Genomic DNA, 17163 nt, shown 5'->3' with positions numbered 1-17163 from the left:
CTCTTTGATTCTCTCCATTGTCGATGTAAGTTGAGGAAGCATCGTGTTTATGTTGTATTGTGGGTGTTTGATCTCCAATTTGAGAATAAGGATTTTGTCTATACTCAAAGAAAGCGGTGGATTATTTTCAATGAAACGACAATGACATACCGAATTTGGAAGCACTTTGTTTGAATGTAATTCATTATTTTAAAACTCTCATGTCGAGCTTAGTTAAAGACAAACAAAAACAATCCCTCACACTTTAACGATGATAATCCATCTTTAGCTAACTCACATTTGTTCTTTGATACACCGTCTTATATTTCTTTGGTGTTAAAAAATAAGTAAAACATAAAAAAAAAAAAAATTGTTACACCGAAGAATCGAACTCAAGTTAGTTGCGGACATGCGGCTTGATTTTGAATGAATTTGTTAAAAAAAATAAAAAATGTAAGAGAGTGGGTGTGGGACCAAGAGCACGAGGATGGTCCCATTTTAAAAGACATTTTCATTTTATAGTCGTTCAATGTTCTAGGTTCTCCCTCCCGAGTGAGTGAGTGTTTCCTTGCCTCTCTTCTCTCCACTCCAAATCACACACACACTTCAACGGTTCAATCAATCAAAAACCCACTCTCTCACCTTACTCACTCTTTTCTACTTCACATTCACACTCACACTTTTACACATCCACACCCTAACCAATCTATTACACCATCATCATCAATCACCATAACAGGTTACTCTCTCTCTCTCTCTCTCTCTCTCTCTCTCATACATCTAATTAAACTTCAACTCAAATGATATTTTTGTTTGTATAACTGAATATTTTGAATTTGCAGGTGGTGGGAATGGCTTACATGTGCGCTGACAGTGGAAACCTAATGGCAATAGCTCAACAAGTCATCAACCAAAAACAACAACAAGAACAACATGAACAACAACAACAACAACATCATCATCACCAAAACATCCTAGGTATCACAAACCCTCTCTCTGTCTCACTACATCCATGGCACAACAACAACAACATTCCAGTATCTTCTTCTTCATCACTACCACCTTTGTCTTTTCCACCTACCGATTTCACCGACCCATTTCAAGTCGGGTCGGGTACTGAAAACACCGATCCCGCTTTCAACTTTCCTTCACCACTCGACCCTCACTCAACCACCTTCCGTTTCTCCGATTTCGACTCCGATGACTGGATGGATACCTTAATGTCCGCCGCCGACAGCCACTCCGATTTCCATCTCAACCCGTTTTCATCATGCCCGACCCGACTCTCACCACAACCGGATCTTCTCTTACCCGCCACCGTACCACTCCAAATCCCAATTCAACCACCCACTCCACAACGCAAAAACGACACCAACACCACCGAAACGACATCGTCGTTTTCATCTTCCACAAACCCACTTCTTAAAACCCTAACAGAAATCGCTTCCCTCATCGAAACCCAAAAACCAAATCAAGCCATTGAAACCCTAACCCATCTCAACAAATCAATTTCACAAAACGGAAACCCTAATCAAAGAGTTTCCTTTTACTTTTCACAAGCCCTAACCAACAAAATCACCTCACAATCTTCAATAGCTTCTTCAAATTCTTCTTCAACTACTTGGGAAGAGTTAACACTCTCTTACAAAGCCTTAAACGATGCATGCCCATATTCAAAGTTCGCACATTTAACAGCAAATCAAGCAATTCTTGAAGCAACAGAAGGATCCAACAATATTCATATAGTTGATTTTGGAATTGTTCAAGGGATTCAATGGGCTGCATTGTTACAAGCATTTGCAACTCGTTCTTCTGGTAAACCTAATAGTGTAAGAATTTCTGGTATACCTGCTATGGCTTTAGGAACTTCGCCAGTTTCATCGATTTCAGCTACTGGTAATCGTTTATCTGAGTTTGCGAAACTTCTAGAGTTAAATTTTGAGTTTACACCGATTCTTACGCCTATTGAGCTTCTTGATGAATCAAGCTTTTGTATTCAGCCAAATGAGGCTTTAGCTGTTAATTTCATGCTTCAGTTGTATAATCTTTTGGATGAGAATATGAATTCCGTTGAAAAAGCGCTTCGTTTGGCGAAATCATTGAATCCTAAGATTGTTACTTTAGGTGAATATGAAGCTAGTTTGACGACTCGGGTTGGATTTGTTGAAAGATTTGAAACTGCTTTTAATTATTTTGCTGCTTTTTTTGAGAGTTTGGAACCGAACATGGCGTTGGATTCGCCGGAGAGGTTTCAGGTGGAGAGTCTTTTGCTTGGTAGGAGAATTGATGGTGTGATTGGTGTGAGGGAGAGGATGGAGGATAAAGAACAGTGGAAGGTTTTGATGGAAAGCTGTGGTTTTGAATCAGTGGGTTTGAGTCATTATGCAATTAGTCAAGCTAAGATATTGTTGTGGAATTATAGTTATAGTTCTTTGTATTCTCTTGTGGAATCTCAACCTGCTTTTTTGTCTCTGGCTTGGAAAGATGTTCCTCTATTGACTGTTTCTTCTTGGCGTTGATTTGATGATATTGGCTCAAATTGGGAAAAGGGTTTCTTCCACCTGGTTTTTTTTTCTCTGGTGTGGAGCAACTAATTGTCTATAAGCTGTTGATGAATCATGCTAGTGAAGTTCTTCAATTCATAATGTTTTGCTTGGTGAAGAAGCTATGCAGATTGGATATGTTTGGTATCAGCACTTAACTCTGCAATACAAGATTTTTGGGATGATTAATTAAATTAATTATCGTTTGGGTTGTATTTTTAGCAGTTTGGTCTTAGTTCCACACACCCTTTTCCTTTCTTTTGTTTTCAATTGATTTTCCTTTTTTTTTTTTTGGGTAGCATGTTGATGTTGCACTGGTATTAGGCAAAGCAGTGATCAAGGTTATGGACTTGTAAAATGGGAATGGAAATGCTTTCTTTGCTGTTGCAGTGTTGCTACTAGTCTTGTAACTCTGTAAATTTGATTTGTATGGGTTTAATTATTTGTCTAAATATCAAAAAGGTTATTTCACTTCACTTTACTCTTTGACTGATTTTCTCGTACAAATCTGAAAGAGTTTTTTTATCTTAACTTTCTGACTCAGTCAGGGGTTATAATTTTTTCTCAGCATCTGCAAGTTGCAGATGTGCACTCTTAGGATTTGTCTATGCAAAATAGATTCATTTTCATCCAATGTAAATGCAGTTTCTTCCCAACTTGACATTATATGGACAATAATTTATTTATTTTTAGCTGCACAAAGTGTGATTGAGGAAAGTGTCAGTATAATGGGTCACACAGTCTTCTATGTAGCACTTGATTGAGTATTGAAGATCTTTTTTCCACTATGTGCTTCTGTGATCGGTAAATGACGTAAAACACAGCGAGTTATTGCATGGAAACTAGTGGAGTGATGACAGATGACATACACTTTGTTCTGCCAACCTATTATATTGTCCATGCACAGTCAATTGAGTGAAAACTTTTACCACTCTACTGTGTTTTTTGAGAAGATTTATTTTTTGTTTCATTTCACACACCATCTGAATAAAGTTTGTCTCTTTTTGTTTATGAAAGTTTTGCTGGCTTTTCTTACATACAACTAGTGCTGGTCAAATAAATGGGCCATATGATATCATATCAGTGGCTTTGTTGTGTGTCTCTTTCATGCTGCTTCAATTAAGTTGCTTGTCATCATGTCAATAACATAGCAGAGATGGTGAAGATGATGAAGTGATCTCTTTTGAGTGTTTGTAAAACAATTGGCCATAAAAGAGTGGCACTGGTGGTTGGTTTCTGGTCTTGAGTGAGTGACTATGACAATTCAATTGAGTAGGACGTTTTCTTTGGACTTGATTTGGCTGAAGGGACCCATAAATGTAGACTACACTTTGTAAGGTTTGAGTTTGTGTCCTATTCCCCACTTTAAATGGCAGTTCATAACTCAAAATTCACACAGATACAACACCACCATACCTCATCTAGCATGGCATTGCCCCACTTGGAATAAGTGCAACTCAAGTGCCTTTTATGATAGAATGGTAATGATTTGTGAACCAGAATTTATCATTTTTTATTTTAAATATCATCATTTTGTCAATGAACAACTTAAGAAGATCATTGGAAAACTTGTGTTTGCTTAGCACATGATTGAATTCACGGCCGTTTTGATAGAATTACAATTGTCTATCATATAATTTTAGCAAAAACTATACTTTGAAGTTTTAACAAAATAATGGTGTCATCGTAATTTTGACAATTTCACATTCAATCCAATATTAATATTGAAACAAGAGAACTATACTACTGCTGCAAAATGCAACCTCTGTCACCTCACACTAGGATGAATTGTATTGTTTTGATTAAGTGTATGCTTCGTGATATTTTGATGATGATAAAATTGACTTTGAGATGTAAAATTGACTATGCGATGTTTAGATGTTTTCAAATATAATTGATCTTAACTTAAAACTAAGATTTGCAACTTTGGCTCAAGGTTTGATTTTTACCCTTAAATTTATTTTTCAATTCATTTTTAGAGTTATGTATTCAAAAATAAAACACTTTATAATCAACACACTTCTAACTAAAATCCTTTTTATCACCCAAAAATCATAACCACACTGATAATATGTTTGGATCTTTTTTCACGTCTAATGCAAATTTCAATTTGTATATTCTATGTCGCTCCAACCTTTCACCGCAATTTTGCCCATAGCGTCGTAGTTCCAAAATGCAATGAGTGTGTTTGATTTTTTAGATGACAAAAATTGCCTTTGTAAAATTGATTATAGTTAAAATTGAACTGGAGACAGAGTAATTTATGTTGAATAGAATCATATAAAAACGAGTTGTGCATTAAATTTGTGTGTAAATTATTTTTAAAATAAAAAAGCTCCAACTTCTAGTTTCAAATTAAAATCAATTATGTAGAAAGAATCTACATGATACCTCAAGAATCTATTACGACTCATTTAAGAGTGGAATCAAACTTTTACTAAATAACTTGTGAGAAAAGTTGGATGAGATGATTCAGATGATGAGTAAAATCTACCAGTTATTTGAAGGGTAAAATCTACCGGTTTAAGTAATTCATTATTGACAAATGTTAACATGTAGTTTAAGGGCATATATGAAAAAATTTACAAGTAAATTGTTTTTAAAAGTATAAAAATTACCTTTTTAATAATTTTTTTTTACTCTAGGTACCAGCCCAACACATCGGGAAGCCTAATCCCTGTTTAAATATGAGGCATTATTAAATCCACAACAAAATTTTAGTAATATTTATTAAATTTTACATAAATGTTATTCTTCATTGCGGGATATGGAGGTCTTTTTTAGATTCGGATAGGCAAATGGCTACAAGGGTATACGCAAAGGATTGGAGCTTATGACGCCCTTCATGTTGAAATGTGGGGAATGTATACAAGAATGCAAATGGCAAGAAGGTAAGGATATGCAAATCTTATAGTGGAAAGTGACTCTTAAGTTTTTGATTGATATGGTAACAGAGACCGGTAAGATTAATGGCGATACCCCTATTTTGGTTCGTCATATCGAAGACCTCTCAAAGTTACAGTGACATGTTGTTTTTAAGCACACCTGATGTGAAGGAAACAAATGCACTGATTGGCTAGCTAGTTTTAGTCTCAACCAGAGTTCTTATGATGTAAAAATTCTTGAGGTTCCATTTAGGAAGCTTCAAAATCTTCTCTTTGATGACTTATCCAAGACTTGCATGTTTACCGGTGTTAGCGTGATTTTGTAGTTTTTTTCCTTTCCTTTTGAACTTTGGCCCTCTTTGTTCACGGAAAAAAAGAATACAAAATCATTCACTAAATTAATGTAATTGGTTATGTTTAATTTTTCAGTTGATGATAAAGAAAATTGTTGTAATATTTGTTGATACAATATAACTTTTGGATAAGATTTTGTCAATTTTAGTTTTAAAAATTATAGAATATGATACTTTTAAGTAAATAATTAAATTTTTTAAGATCCAAAAATAACATAACCTTGCCCGACCTTGATTCCTTAACATGCACCTTCAAAATACAGGCAACCAAAAACTTTTCTTATTTCATGATTTACTAGTCATACTCATACCATGGGCAGTCAAATCAAAACATGGGTGTCTGAATTGAAAGAAAGGAAAGACACAAATAAATATCATGAAATGTAGGCAATGGTTTGTTGTTGTTGAGACAAATGAAGAAAGAAGTGCTTCTACACGGAAAAGATTCATCTATTCTGAACTGTAGGGACTATTGTCTGTATTTGTAGGATGTCACAGACAGAGACTGGCCCCAAGACCAAAAAATTGGCTTCTACTGTGCACTTTGCAATTCTATTTCTAGACTTTCTACCTAGGGGCTTTATTTTTACCTTTTTTAATTATGAATAAATGACCGGTAATTTATTTTTTAAAAAGATTTATAGAACAAATGATATAAATGATTGCTGCCAGAAATTAAGCAACCCCTTGCATAGTCTTTGGTGAGGAAAAGAGGAGGGAAATAGAGTGATTTGTTTAAATTTTGACAAATACAGTTTATCTCTTAAAACTATAGTTGTTCAGTGCTCAATTTAATAAATTGGGTGGAAAGTTTAACTACACTTATAAATTAGAGAGTAAAATGTGTAGACCCTTTCATTTTTTTTTATGTAACATTTTATAAATATTAATTTTATGGTGCATAAGTAAAATAGTGTTCCAGTATACTCCAAAAAAAGTTTTATCATTTATCATTTTAGCACAGCACAACACTTCAATAATCTGTGTACCATAGAACTGGTTTTTTCTTAAAGACGGTAAAAAAGTTGAATTTTTTTCAAGGGAAAGAGAGGAGACAAAAGAGTCTGAATCCTATGTGGCAGCTAATAAAGTTGGGAGACAGGTTTCATACATATATCATCCCACTTTACATGTAAATCTACCCTACATAGAAAGAAAGAACAATAAGCATTTTCACTTTCTAGTTAAATAGGCCTTGGCCACTTCCATGACCACCGATTCAGCCAACAAGAATCTAAAAATCCTGGATTATACAGTTCCTAATTATAATGGTTAGGAATATGATAAAGCCATGAAAGAACTTTAATGGTTTGCAGCAAATGTTATTTTAAGTTGCGTATAATAAGTGAATCTTTGAGTTTAGAGGATGCTGCAATAGAGAATCCAAATCCTAAACAATATGAATGTTTTGTTAGAAATGGTAGCTTCAACGTGTATTTTACTTTCCTTTATAAGTTGGTTTTTCAAGACCAAAGGGGAAAGGAAAAAGAAGGATTGGAGAGCTAATAAATATAAAATAAGTGTGGATTGAAAACATGAAGAGCTGAAATACACATAATTGAGACAGAAAAATTGTTTCTCATATAGGTGATCCATGATCCAATCCCGTAGTAAACAGACAACAAAAACAAGTAAACCTAAATTCATTATTACTTAATGTTTATAATTAATAATTAATTATATATAACATTACAGATATATTGGATTCAATACAAGTTACAAAAGAGTACTATAAACACATTTATAGAGGTAACAAGGTGACAGATTACAGGCATTTTGCTTCAATTTCCTCTAGTGTAAGCCCCTTGGTTTCTGGTACAATGAAGTATATGAATACAAGAGATGCCACAGCTATTGCAGAAAATATGTAAAACAAAATTCCTGCTCCCAGTAAATCCTGTAAAGTAGAGGGAAAAAACATCAAAGTCAGACAAACAATTTCAATGAAGTCAACGGATTCACTGAAAAGCAAGTTTAAAATGATGTTCAATACATTCAATTGAATACCAATTCAAATGAACAAATATTGCCAATATATTTGATGTTGTAAGATTAAATATTTGTGAAATATCATGTGATTGAAGATGATAGATTTTTAAAATATATGGTTTCCTTTTCACAATTTCGTTACCTTCAGTGGGGAAAAGGCAAATGTAACCAGGGCATTTGCCGCAAAATTGACGAGAACTGCTATACTAAGTCCTTTGCCTCTCAAGCGTAAGGGAAAAATCTCTGCTATCATAAGCCAACCCATCGGACCAAAGGAAATCTGAAAAATAAAATCACTAAATGGTGTAAGCATGGATGTAGGAATTATGATAAAAAGTGGAGAAAATGAAATTCCTTATCTAGGTGAAAACAACATATCAGATAATATAAATCATGACATGAATGGAAAAAGAAAAAGAAAAAAAAAAAGCTTTTTCACCTGATAACAACCAACATAGAGCAGCAAACCAACTACAGCAAGAACTGCTGCATTATCCAAGAATATGTAATACGAACCCAGTAAGAATAATGAGATTACCTGCCACACAAATAACCACATGTTCTTATAATTTGAACTTCATCGACAACTGGAAATTTTCATGTCGCATTTATTCCTCTTATATAATTATCTAAGTTGAAGCGGCACACAGAACTAACTAAAAATGTTTCTTTCTCAGGAAATAGAAAGGAGATAGAAAGGAACTTACTATTCCTGAAACTCCGCCAAGTAGTAAAGGTCTCCTTCCAAGTCTGTCAACAACGACAACAGCCACTCCAGTCATAATCAACTACAACAAAAACAGAAGGAAATATCATTGATATGATCACATCATGTAGATGGAAAATTAAATAACTTACTGCGTTATTAACAAGGCAAGCTAAATTTATAACTTGGCAAGCTAAATCTACCCCTGAAGAATTCCTTCATAGTGAAATCTAATTTTGTACATAATAGAAAACCTTGACATACATGTGATGTTAACGAAACTGACAAAACTATGATAGTACAACTATATTATAACATGAATTCACATGTTAATTATTAAGAATATGATAAAAATGAAATCTACCTTAAATACACCAAGGAGAATAGAGACCCGGGTAGCATCAGCTGCTAAGGAGAATCCTGCACTCTACCAAATTTAATTGGATAATAATAGTGTTATTACATTCCATGGTGATATGTAATTGATAACACGAATTTGCTATACTATTCCTTGATTAAAATTAACATAACACCTGTAGGATTGATGCGGCGTAGTAGAGAACACTTGGTTGCCCCGTGATCTGTCACAGTTTGCATGTTATAGTATTAAATATACTGAAGTGTTGGAAACTCTTATAATTATCACTATTTCACTTGAGCAATTACAATACCTGTTGAAACAAGACCAATCCTGCACTTATCACAAGGGCCTTCCGACATTTTCCACGAAACATTTCCCCTAAGGTAACATCATTTTCTTCACCTAAATAAGAAAACTCTGCCATAATCTCATCTACTTGCTGAGAAGCAGAATCATGAAATGTAGGACCTTGAAGCTGGCACAAACTACGAATTGCAGTGTCTTTCAAAGTCTGAAGATCCCCCTTTTTCTGTATAGCACGTAAAAGTATCCACCTTGGAGAAGCTGGAAGCCACCACATTCCAAATCCCATTATTACTGCAACAGGACTACTAATTCCAAACATATACCGCCATCCAGCAACAGTGTCTACCAACAAGCTACCTAGTCCATACCCGGCCTGCACACATACGCAACATATGGCCATTTTTAGTAACACCTGGAAGCTCAGAACAGAAGGTAATTTGATAATAGAAGATTATCATTGAAGAAGCTTTACATGAAGGAGTAGAAGGAAAAATTAAATATTTGATTGCTTTTCTGCATTTATAGAACAGACATGAAAATTCAAGGTTCAACCAGAAAAGTTCGAGAACTTACAACAATTCCGATTACTATAAAGAACTCTTTCAAAGAGACTAGTTGTCCACGTATTGGCGTTGGAGCTGTCTCTGCAATGTACATTGGAGCAGCATGCATTGCCTAAAAGAGATGGAATGAACACATAAAACATACAACACATTATTTAAATCTTATCTCTACACATATTCATTAACTAACAATACATATACATGCAGAATAACTCATTTTTCCAAAAAAAATTGTTGAAACTATTCTCGATTGCAACATTAACGGAGCCTACAAGCACGCATGTCATATCACATTAAATCTTAGAGTTGACATAAGGCTTCTCCAAAACTCATGTTGTACCCGTATCAGACTCCTGTTACGTTTATATCCTTTTTCTGTCTTATTTTTCTTGATTATTTCCTACGTCTATTTTGATTTGGGGTGTAATAAATTATGAAATACTCTTGTATATTCTTTTGTTAAAATTAATACTTATGAAATACATTTCTTTGTATATGTACTCGTACCTAAGTTTTTATAAAAATATCATACCCTATTTTGCTTCTTCAAAAACAAAAATATATATTGTACGTACCCGGTACCGGTACTGTACCCGTATCCATGCAACGTAGATATAAAGTTTCAGTGGAATGATTATTATTGTCTAGACCGTTGATAAAAATCAGTTGAGAATGTGTAAGTACAAATACAAAGGACTATATGTTCTTCTTGTAAAATATACTACAACTGCTGTTTTACACATGAAGCAATAAACGTTTCTTCTTAATTGTTGGAATATCTAGAAAATATTTCATATTATACTAATTATTTATTATATCTTGAGCACATAAAATATCTCAGATGATCTCCCAGCAGCAGTTTCCATATAATAATTTCATGGTTTGTTGCCTATTCCAATAAGACTAAGAGTCCAGCATAAAAAAGAGCATACCAGTCCAATTCCTATGCCAAATACCAATCTCCCAATCACCAATAAAGGAAAATTAGGAGCGAATGCTGTTATGAGGGCTCCAACAAGATACATCAATGCAGCTACAAGCAGCTCTCTTCTTCTCCCTTAAAATACAATTTGTCATGTCAGCTTCACCTGGGAAGGATACTATATCTAAAATGATAACTAATAAAAATGCAAAATTACCTAAGAAATCAGCAATATTGAAGGCCAACACAGAGCCTATTAAGGCACCATATAATGATCCGCTAGTCTGCAAAAGACATCAAGCATCAATGTGTGAACTCATATTCAAGATCAACATACAATTGCAACAATTAACAAATGATTCATAAGAATGACAAAAAGACGATATGACCAAGTAAAGAACAAACCAAGAATTTAATTTAAACTTACAAGAAGTCCAATTTCAACAGCGTCTAAGTCATACCAAGTTATTCCACTTAGTGATGGTGACTGCAAATAAGGGAAATTATAAGTACACGAGCAAACCACTAAACATACAACAAAATAACAGCTTTGAAAGAAACTGCTTAGTGTTACATTATAATCAGTCAAAGTGACACAAAAAGGCCTCAGCATAAAAATCCACATTTCTATGTATTATACTACTAATATGAATGCATTGTACATTTTACTTCAATAAACACAAGGCAATCATTAGCCAGTTCTATCACGCAATGAAAAAGACTACCCTGTTAGTAAAGTCGTGGATGAAATAATGAGAGGGAGAAGAGAATATGGAGAATGCACACTACGAGACAACAAGAAGTTAGGAGGGGTTTTGAGGGATTAGTTAGGAGAAAAGGATATACAACAAAATGTACATAGGGCGATTATTTTTGAGAAATAAATAAGTTCTGGCGTAAAGGGAAAAACCTTCGAGAAAAGGTTAACTCTTTAATTCTGGATTGATCAATAATAGAAACTCTTGTTATTCTCTCTATCACAAATTCACAACTCTCATTTCTCAAATTTCCATTTCCAAGTTCCATCACTTATTGCTATGGTTCCTTAGGCCAAGCTCATATACTATTTGTTGGGAAATACCAGAACAAATGTCCATTTCTGTGTTGACTAAAATGAGCAACAAGAATGACACCAATAAGAGATGGCAAATAAGAAAATACAGGATACTGGAAATTACATAGAGAGCGAAATTTGTTGTGTTTCCCAACAAATCATTCATAACAAAAACTGGATTCATATCCCTTTTCTCCATCATATGTTCCAAGATGACCTGTTGTACTGCTTTTACACTTGGAGATCTACCCACAACTTCTAATGGGGGAAAAAGTGTCTTACCAATATAGACACCGTAAAAACTCAACAAAGAGATCATGTAACTGTTAAGACTGAAATTACGTTACCGGGTGCCTCTGACATGGATTCAGGTGATGCAATGCAATGCATGAATTAATACAAGTAATGATCATGGTCATATTATATTGAAGTATATGGAACACCTTACAAATAAAGCATGGAAAAGCTAATATACTATGAGATCATACTTCTGGCATTTAAAATGTAACTAGCAACAGTACAGCAGAAAAATCGGAATCTCTAAAGTTCTGGAAATTATTACAGGTGCTACACCACCAAATGAAAATATTGAAGCGGTATCAAAAGTAGAGTAGAATGGTTTACCTGAATGGAAATTGTTGCACTAGATGTGGCACCAATATCATATCCAAATAGTAGACCACCAAAAGCTGGGAAGAGAAATCTGAGATTTTTTAAACATGTTTTAGGTAAGTCTACAAGCAGAGCTCCTATTTTATATTTCATCGTCTTTTCACTAGGAAAGAGTATCACATATTTTCTTTTTAAAGAAGTGAGGATCGCACAGTTAATTAAAGACTTGCTATCAGAAAATCAAGGATGGATACTGAACATGAAATGATGCCAATTTTCTTCAGTTTGGTTGTTAAATTGTTTCATCAATGTCAAGCAGAAAGAAAAGGAAGAAATCTAAAAGAAGGAAAATTTTACAAGATAAATATTTAATCAACATACAGTTGTTGGGTCATGGGGTGAGCCCAAGGGATCATCCACATTAGGCCAAGAGCAACCACACAAGTGAGTTGGACACCATATCTTACCACAAAACCTTAAGGTATTCGGTTCATGGGTCCTCTTAGTTATCAAGTGCTCAACCTCCATTTTACCAAGCAATGTGGGACTTTTAACTCACCTCACACTTGCCACGACAACAGCATCCGACACAAGCTACTTTTATCATTTTGATAAGATATTAAGTTGCAACAGGATAGCTAAAAGCTGAAGGTGGCATATGGCATCTGGCACCAAGTGATTTCTTGAAGGAAAAAAAACGATTGAAAGGAACATTGAACTCCATTGGAACTAAATATCTTCAAAATGATGGAATGAAATGCTCACTGATAGGATCAAATTCATTGTTACTACTGATCCTCACCACCGCCGCATTAGTTTTTAGAAGAACAAAATATTATCATTTCATGGAAATCAAGTAACAAACCAAACATGGTTATCTTAGTCTATATGACTAGTTAAATATTTCCACGGCACAAAGTTCCATGAACCAAACAGAGACCAAGAGACATGAATAGGTGATGTAAAAACAAAGAACAATTGATTCCTTCCCCATGACAAAGCAAAGCACATCACCCATCCTCTATCCTTCATGGCTAACACGTTTCTCCACCCAGAAAACATGATCAACATAACACCACACTGAGAAATTAAAGTCCTCAGCACAGGACCACTAACAGAAGTTATAGTCCTCTACCATAGCTAGTAAGTTTATTCTTTATGCAGCTAACATCTATTGTATATATTTGTTTTAACAGAAATAAATATGGATGATAAATTTTGCAAGCAACGAGTAAAAAAGTAACACAGGAGTCAAAAGGTAATAACACTCACGGAAGAATTGCAGCAGAGAGGGAATAGTCTTGAGGGCCATGAATTCCATTAAGCAGAGGCTCCCTTGCACTTGTAACCTCAGTGGATGACTTTCCTTCCTAATGAAAATCAATGTATTTCAAATGTTATAAAAGTGAATAAATACCAAAAGATAACAACAAAGTAGTTTAGTTAGCACTAAAACAACATGATGCATGAATGATATTGTCTATCTACTTGTGATCATTCAGCTTATTCTAGTTTCAATTCTTCCCCAAAAGAGCAAAGCACAAAACCAAACAAATAAATATGAAGCACAGAAACAGACATACCGACATATAGACACAAAATACAACAAAGTCTTATCTCACTAAGTGAGATCAGCTACAAGGATCAAACGACACCATAATTTTCAATCAAATATCATATTTCAATCCAGCTCATTAATTTATAGTTTTTTTTCTTAATAATTTCTCTTATAGTTTTTACAGGTTTTCTGCTGTCTCTAGTGATTAAATGTAACTACATGTCTCAGTGTCGGACAAAAAACAGATCTTTAATCAGAAGTGTTGGCGCTAAAAGCTAAACACATAATCTCTAATTTCATTGATAAATAGGCATGCAAAAAAATTGATAATTTGAATTATGTTATTCCAGTGGACACTCTCAACATAAAATGGAAATTCAGTATATGCCAAGTTACTAAACCCCAAATGAAGCGGTTCAACTAGTTTTGATTGAGCTCATTTTAGCTGCAACAAGTTCATATTTTTAAGATTACCCATTACCGTTTTCAAGCAAAATTCCAACCCCTTTTAAGCTTTCATAATTTCAACAGTTCCATTCCCTCCCAATACAGTTTTTTTTCTTTCTTTCTCAGAAACCAACCAATTCAAAGAGTGCAAGTGCTACAAGATATATAAAACTCAAATTGAGGAAACATGTTAAACAAGTTGTTGTAGAACAAAGAATGAAGAGGTGAACCTGTGAGAAAGAGGAAAGTGGGGGTTGTTCGGGATCAGACGCCATTTTTGCTTTGAAGTTCGAAAAAATGTTGGTTGAATAAAAATAAAAGGTGGCAATATATAATAAATAAATATAAATATACAGTTAAAAATAAAATTAAAATTAAAATTAAATAGGGGTCATTATTTATTATTAATTAGAGGAATAAAAAAAGAGCAATTGGTTTGGATTTGTGATGAAGATTGATGAGTGGTAGTTCGAGGTAACCACCACATGGATAAGCATCTAGACACGTATTAATGGTATTCAACTTCAACGCAAGCATTTTTTTTTAGAGTAATCCTCCTTGTTTGAGGAGAAGAAGTTTGGTAAGGTTTATGTAATTTCCCTTAATAGTGATAAAACAATTTTTAATATAAGATAGATTTTAATATATGATGTTTAAAACAGATTTTAATATATGAGATATTCTTACTTTGCATATGGAAACTTTTTGTTTATAAAGATTAATGTGAATATTGTTTTATCAATAGACTTAAAATGAGGACTTAGAATAAAATATAATGGTGATGATTGGAAATCATTTTAATGTGGGTTGAGAAAAAAACTGTATTTGTTTTATTAAAATATAGTTTTTATGATTTTTATTTTGGTCCCATAACTAAATATTTTTACGTTTAGATCCTTTAATTGTGCTTTCGTCACTTAAATAGATCTATTTTCGTTAACTGTTAATTTTAATGTTTAATGTTTAAAATGGAACAACATTATAGTGGTCTCTTGTTAAAAAAATATTATGGTGGTCTAACTTCTAAGATAGACCTCATAATTCTTTTTTTAATCGTAACCATTAGACCTTTTTGTCAAAAGAGAAAACATGGACCTTATTCCCTAAAAAAAAACATGCACCTTATTCCCTAAAAAAAATTGATAATTCGAATTATATTATTCCAGAGGACACTCTCAATATAAAATGGAAATTCAGTATATGTCAAGCTGTCAGTATATGAATGACTACACTAAACCCCAAATGAAGCAGTTCAACTAGTTTTTCTAGTTCAGATTGAGGATACATGTTAAACAAGTTGTTCTAGAACAAAGAAAATGAGAACCTAGAACAAAGAAAATGAGAACCTGTGAAAAAGAGGAATGTGGGGGTTGTTCAGGATCAGACGTCATTTCTGCTTTGAAGTTTGAAACTGTTGGTTGATGAAAATATGGCAATATATAATAAAAATACACAAACACTTCAAATAAAAATTAAATTAAATTGGAGTCCTTTTTTTTAGGTAGGAAATTAAATTGGAGTCTTTTTTAGAGTAATAAAAAGGCTTAAATGCACTTTTGGCTCCCTATGTTTCAAATAGTTGCGATTTTAGCTTCATAAGGAAAAAAATGGATATTTTGACCCCCTATGTTTTGGCCCTCTTTTGATTTGCTGATTTTGACCAGTCAACGTCATGTGTCAAGTCACTTAGCTGAGGTGACATACATGTGTGTAATTATTATTTAAAAATTAAAAGAAAATTATTTTTGCAATTAAAAAAAATAAAAAAAGGATGGAATATATAGAAACATCACGTGACCTCCTCCATTCCATTGTTAACATTCTCAGATCTAGGGTTTCAACCCCCTATCTTCCCAAAATCGTTCATCACTTCGAAAACTGAAAATCAACTCAAATCCGTCCGTTTCACCCATTTTATTGCTCGAATCGCTCTGTTCCGTCGTTATTTTCGCAAGGCTCGTTCGTTTTCCAGAATTAGCAAGGTTCGTTCGGTTTTTTTACGAAGATGAAGTGGGTTGGCAAAGGTCCGTCGAAGAAGACGAAGAAAGATGCTAGCGTGCAGAAGAAGAAGGGTGATGGAGGTTCTGGAAGCAAAAATCACATGGTCCCTGAGAATATTCCTGACAATGTCTCAAATGTCTCAAAGTAAGTGTCTTTTTTGTATTTTATTGTCTTGTTTGTATAATATTCTGGAACCTTTACTATTTTGGATCCATGTGACATATTTATGAATAACAAATGGTTGGTGGAGCTATTGAATACTGTATTTATGGATGTATATGTATTTTACTGTCTTTTTAGCAGTTTTTTAATCAAAATGTAATTGTTATTTGTGTTAGGGTTGTTGTTGACCACTCATTGAAGATTAGATTTCACCATAAAGGATATTTTATTTCTGACCCTGTGATGGCTTACAAAAAAGGTGAGGTGTACGAGTCTGATAAGAGTTAGGACCTAGATGAGATTAATCTCATTGACTTGAAGAAAACGGTGAGAGAAATTGGTGTAAATGGTGGGTACAAGTTGTGGTATGTTACACCAGGCAAAGAGTTCAGGGATGGTCTGAAGTTGGTAGAAAATGATAGAGATACCATTAGGTTTATAAATGAGTTCAAGGGTGAGAGCAGAGCTGACTTCTATGTAGAAACACCAAATGTTGATGGACTTGACTGTAGGTATGAAATTGATGTTGAAGTGGTAGGTGAAGCCAATGAAGATGGAATAGGTGAAGCCAAAACTTAGCAACAACAATACCCTTAAAATGACAATGATATTCACATGAGTTCTCTCTTTCTTCCTCAAAGCATCGTTTTTCTTCAGCAATCCTCTGATGATTTTCTTCTGTTGATCTGGGACTTCAGGATCAAACCACCTAAAAAACTTGC

The 17163-nt window shown here is 34.0% G+C and overlaps 2 protein-coding genes across 2 annotated transcripts; one reads left to right on the top strand and one right to left on the bottom strand.

Moving 5' to 3' along the window:
• The first annotated feature begins 507 nt into the window (after positions 1–507).
• On the top strand, positions 508–2998 carry LOC146931555 (GRAS family transcription factor). Its single transcript, XM_085703055.1, has 2 exons — positions 508–718; positions 822–2998. Exon 2 carries the CDS (start codon positions 831–833, stop codon positions 2496–2498), a length of 1668 nt encoding a protein of 555 aa, XP_085559181.1. The 5' UTR covers positions 508–718; positions 822–830; the 3' UTR covers positions 2499–2998.
• A 4320-nt stretch (positions 2999–7318) lies between these two features.
• On the bottom strand, positions 7319–14580 carry LOC146931554 (Major facilitator superfamily protein). Its single transcript, XM_085703054.1, has 14 exons — positions 14509–14580; positions 13546–13643; positions 12286–12364; positions 11035–11094; positions 10825–10891; positions 10618–10742; positions 9696–9797; positions 9127–9495; positions 8989–9036; positions 8820–8882; positions 8457–8537; positions 8189–8287; positions 7892–8029; positions 7319–7657 (listed from the first exon to the last, which is right to left on the bottom strand). The coding sequence occupies exons 1-14, from the start codon at positions 14551–14553 to the stop codon at positions 7526–7528; spliced, it is 1506 nt and encodes a 501-aa protein (XP_085559180.1). The 5' UTR covers positions 14554–14580; the 3' UTR covers positions 7319–7525.
• Positions 14581–17163: the final 2583 nt, after the last annotated feature.

Source organism: Medicago sativa, chromosome 4, assembly GCF_051527215.1.
Source record: "Medicago sativa cultivar Bolivia chromosome 4, Bolivia_mono, whole genome shotgun sequence".
Classification (NCBI taxonomy): domain Eukaryota; kingdom Viridiplantae; phylum Streptophyta; class Magnoliopsida; order Fabales; family Fabaceae; genus Medicago; species Medicago sativa.
Note: the sequence above shows the minus strand (reverse complement) of the source record. Positions and strands in the feature narration are given on the sequence as shown.

Coding starts and splice junctions, on each gene's coding strand:
- LOC146931555 (XM_085703055.1), top strand. CDS start 831: ATGGCTTACATGTGCGCTGACAGTGGAAACCTAATGGCAATAGCTCAA.
- LOC146931554 (XM_085703054.1), bottom strand. CDS start 14,553: ATGGCGTCTGATCCCGAACAACCCCCACTTTCCTCTTTCTCACAG. Junction 9,496..9,695: donor TTATAGTAATCGGAATTGTT/GTAAGTTCTCGA, acceptor GTATGTGTGCAG/GCCGGGTATGGACTAGGTAG. Junction 8,030..8,188: donor TCTATGTTGGTTGTTATCAG/GTGAAAAAGCTT, acceptor TTTATTTTTCAG/ATTTCCTTTGGTCCGATGGG.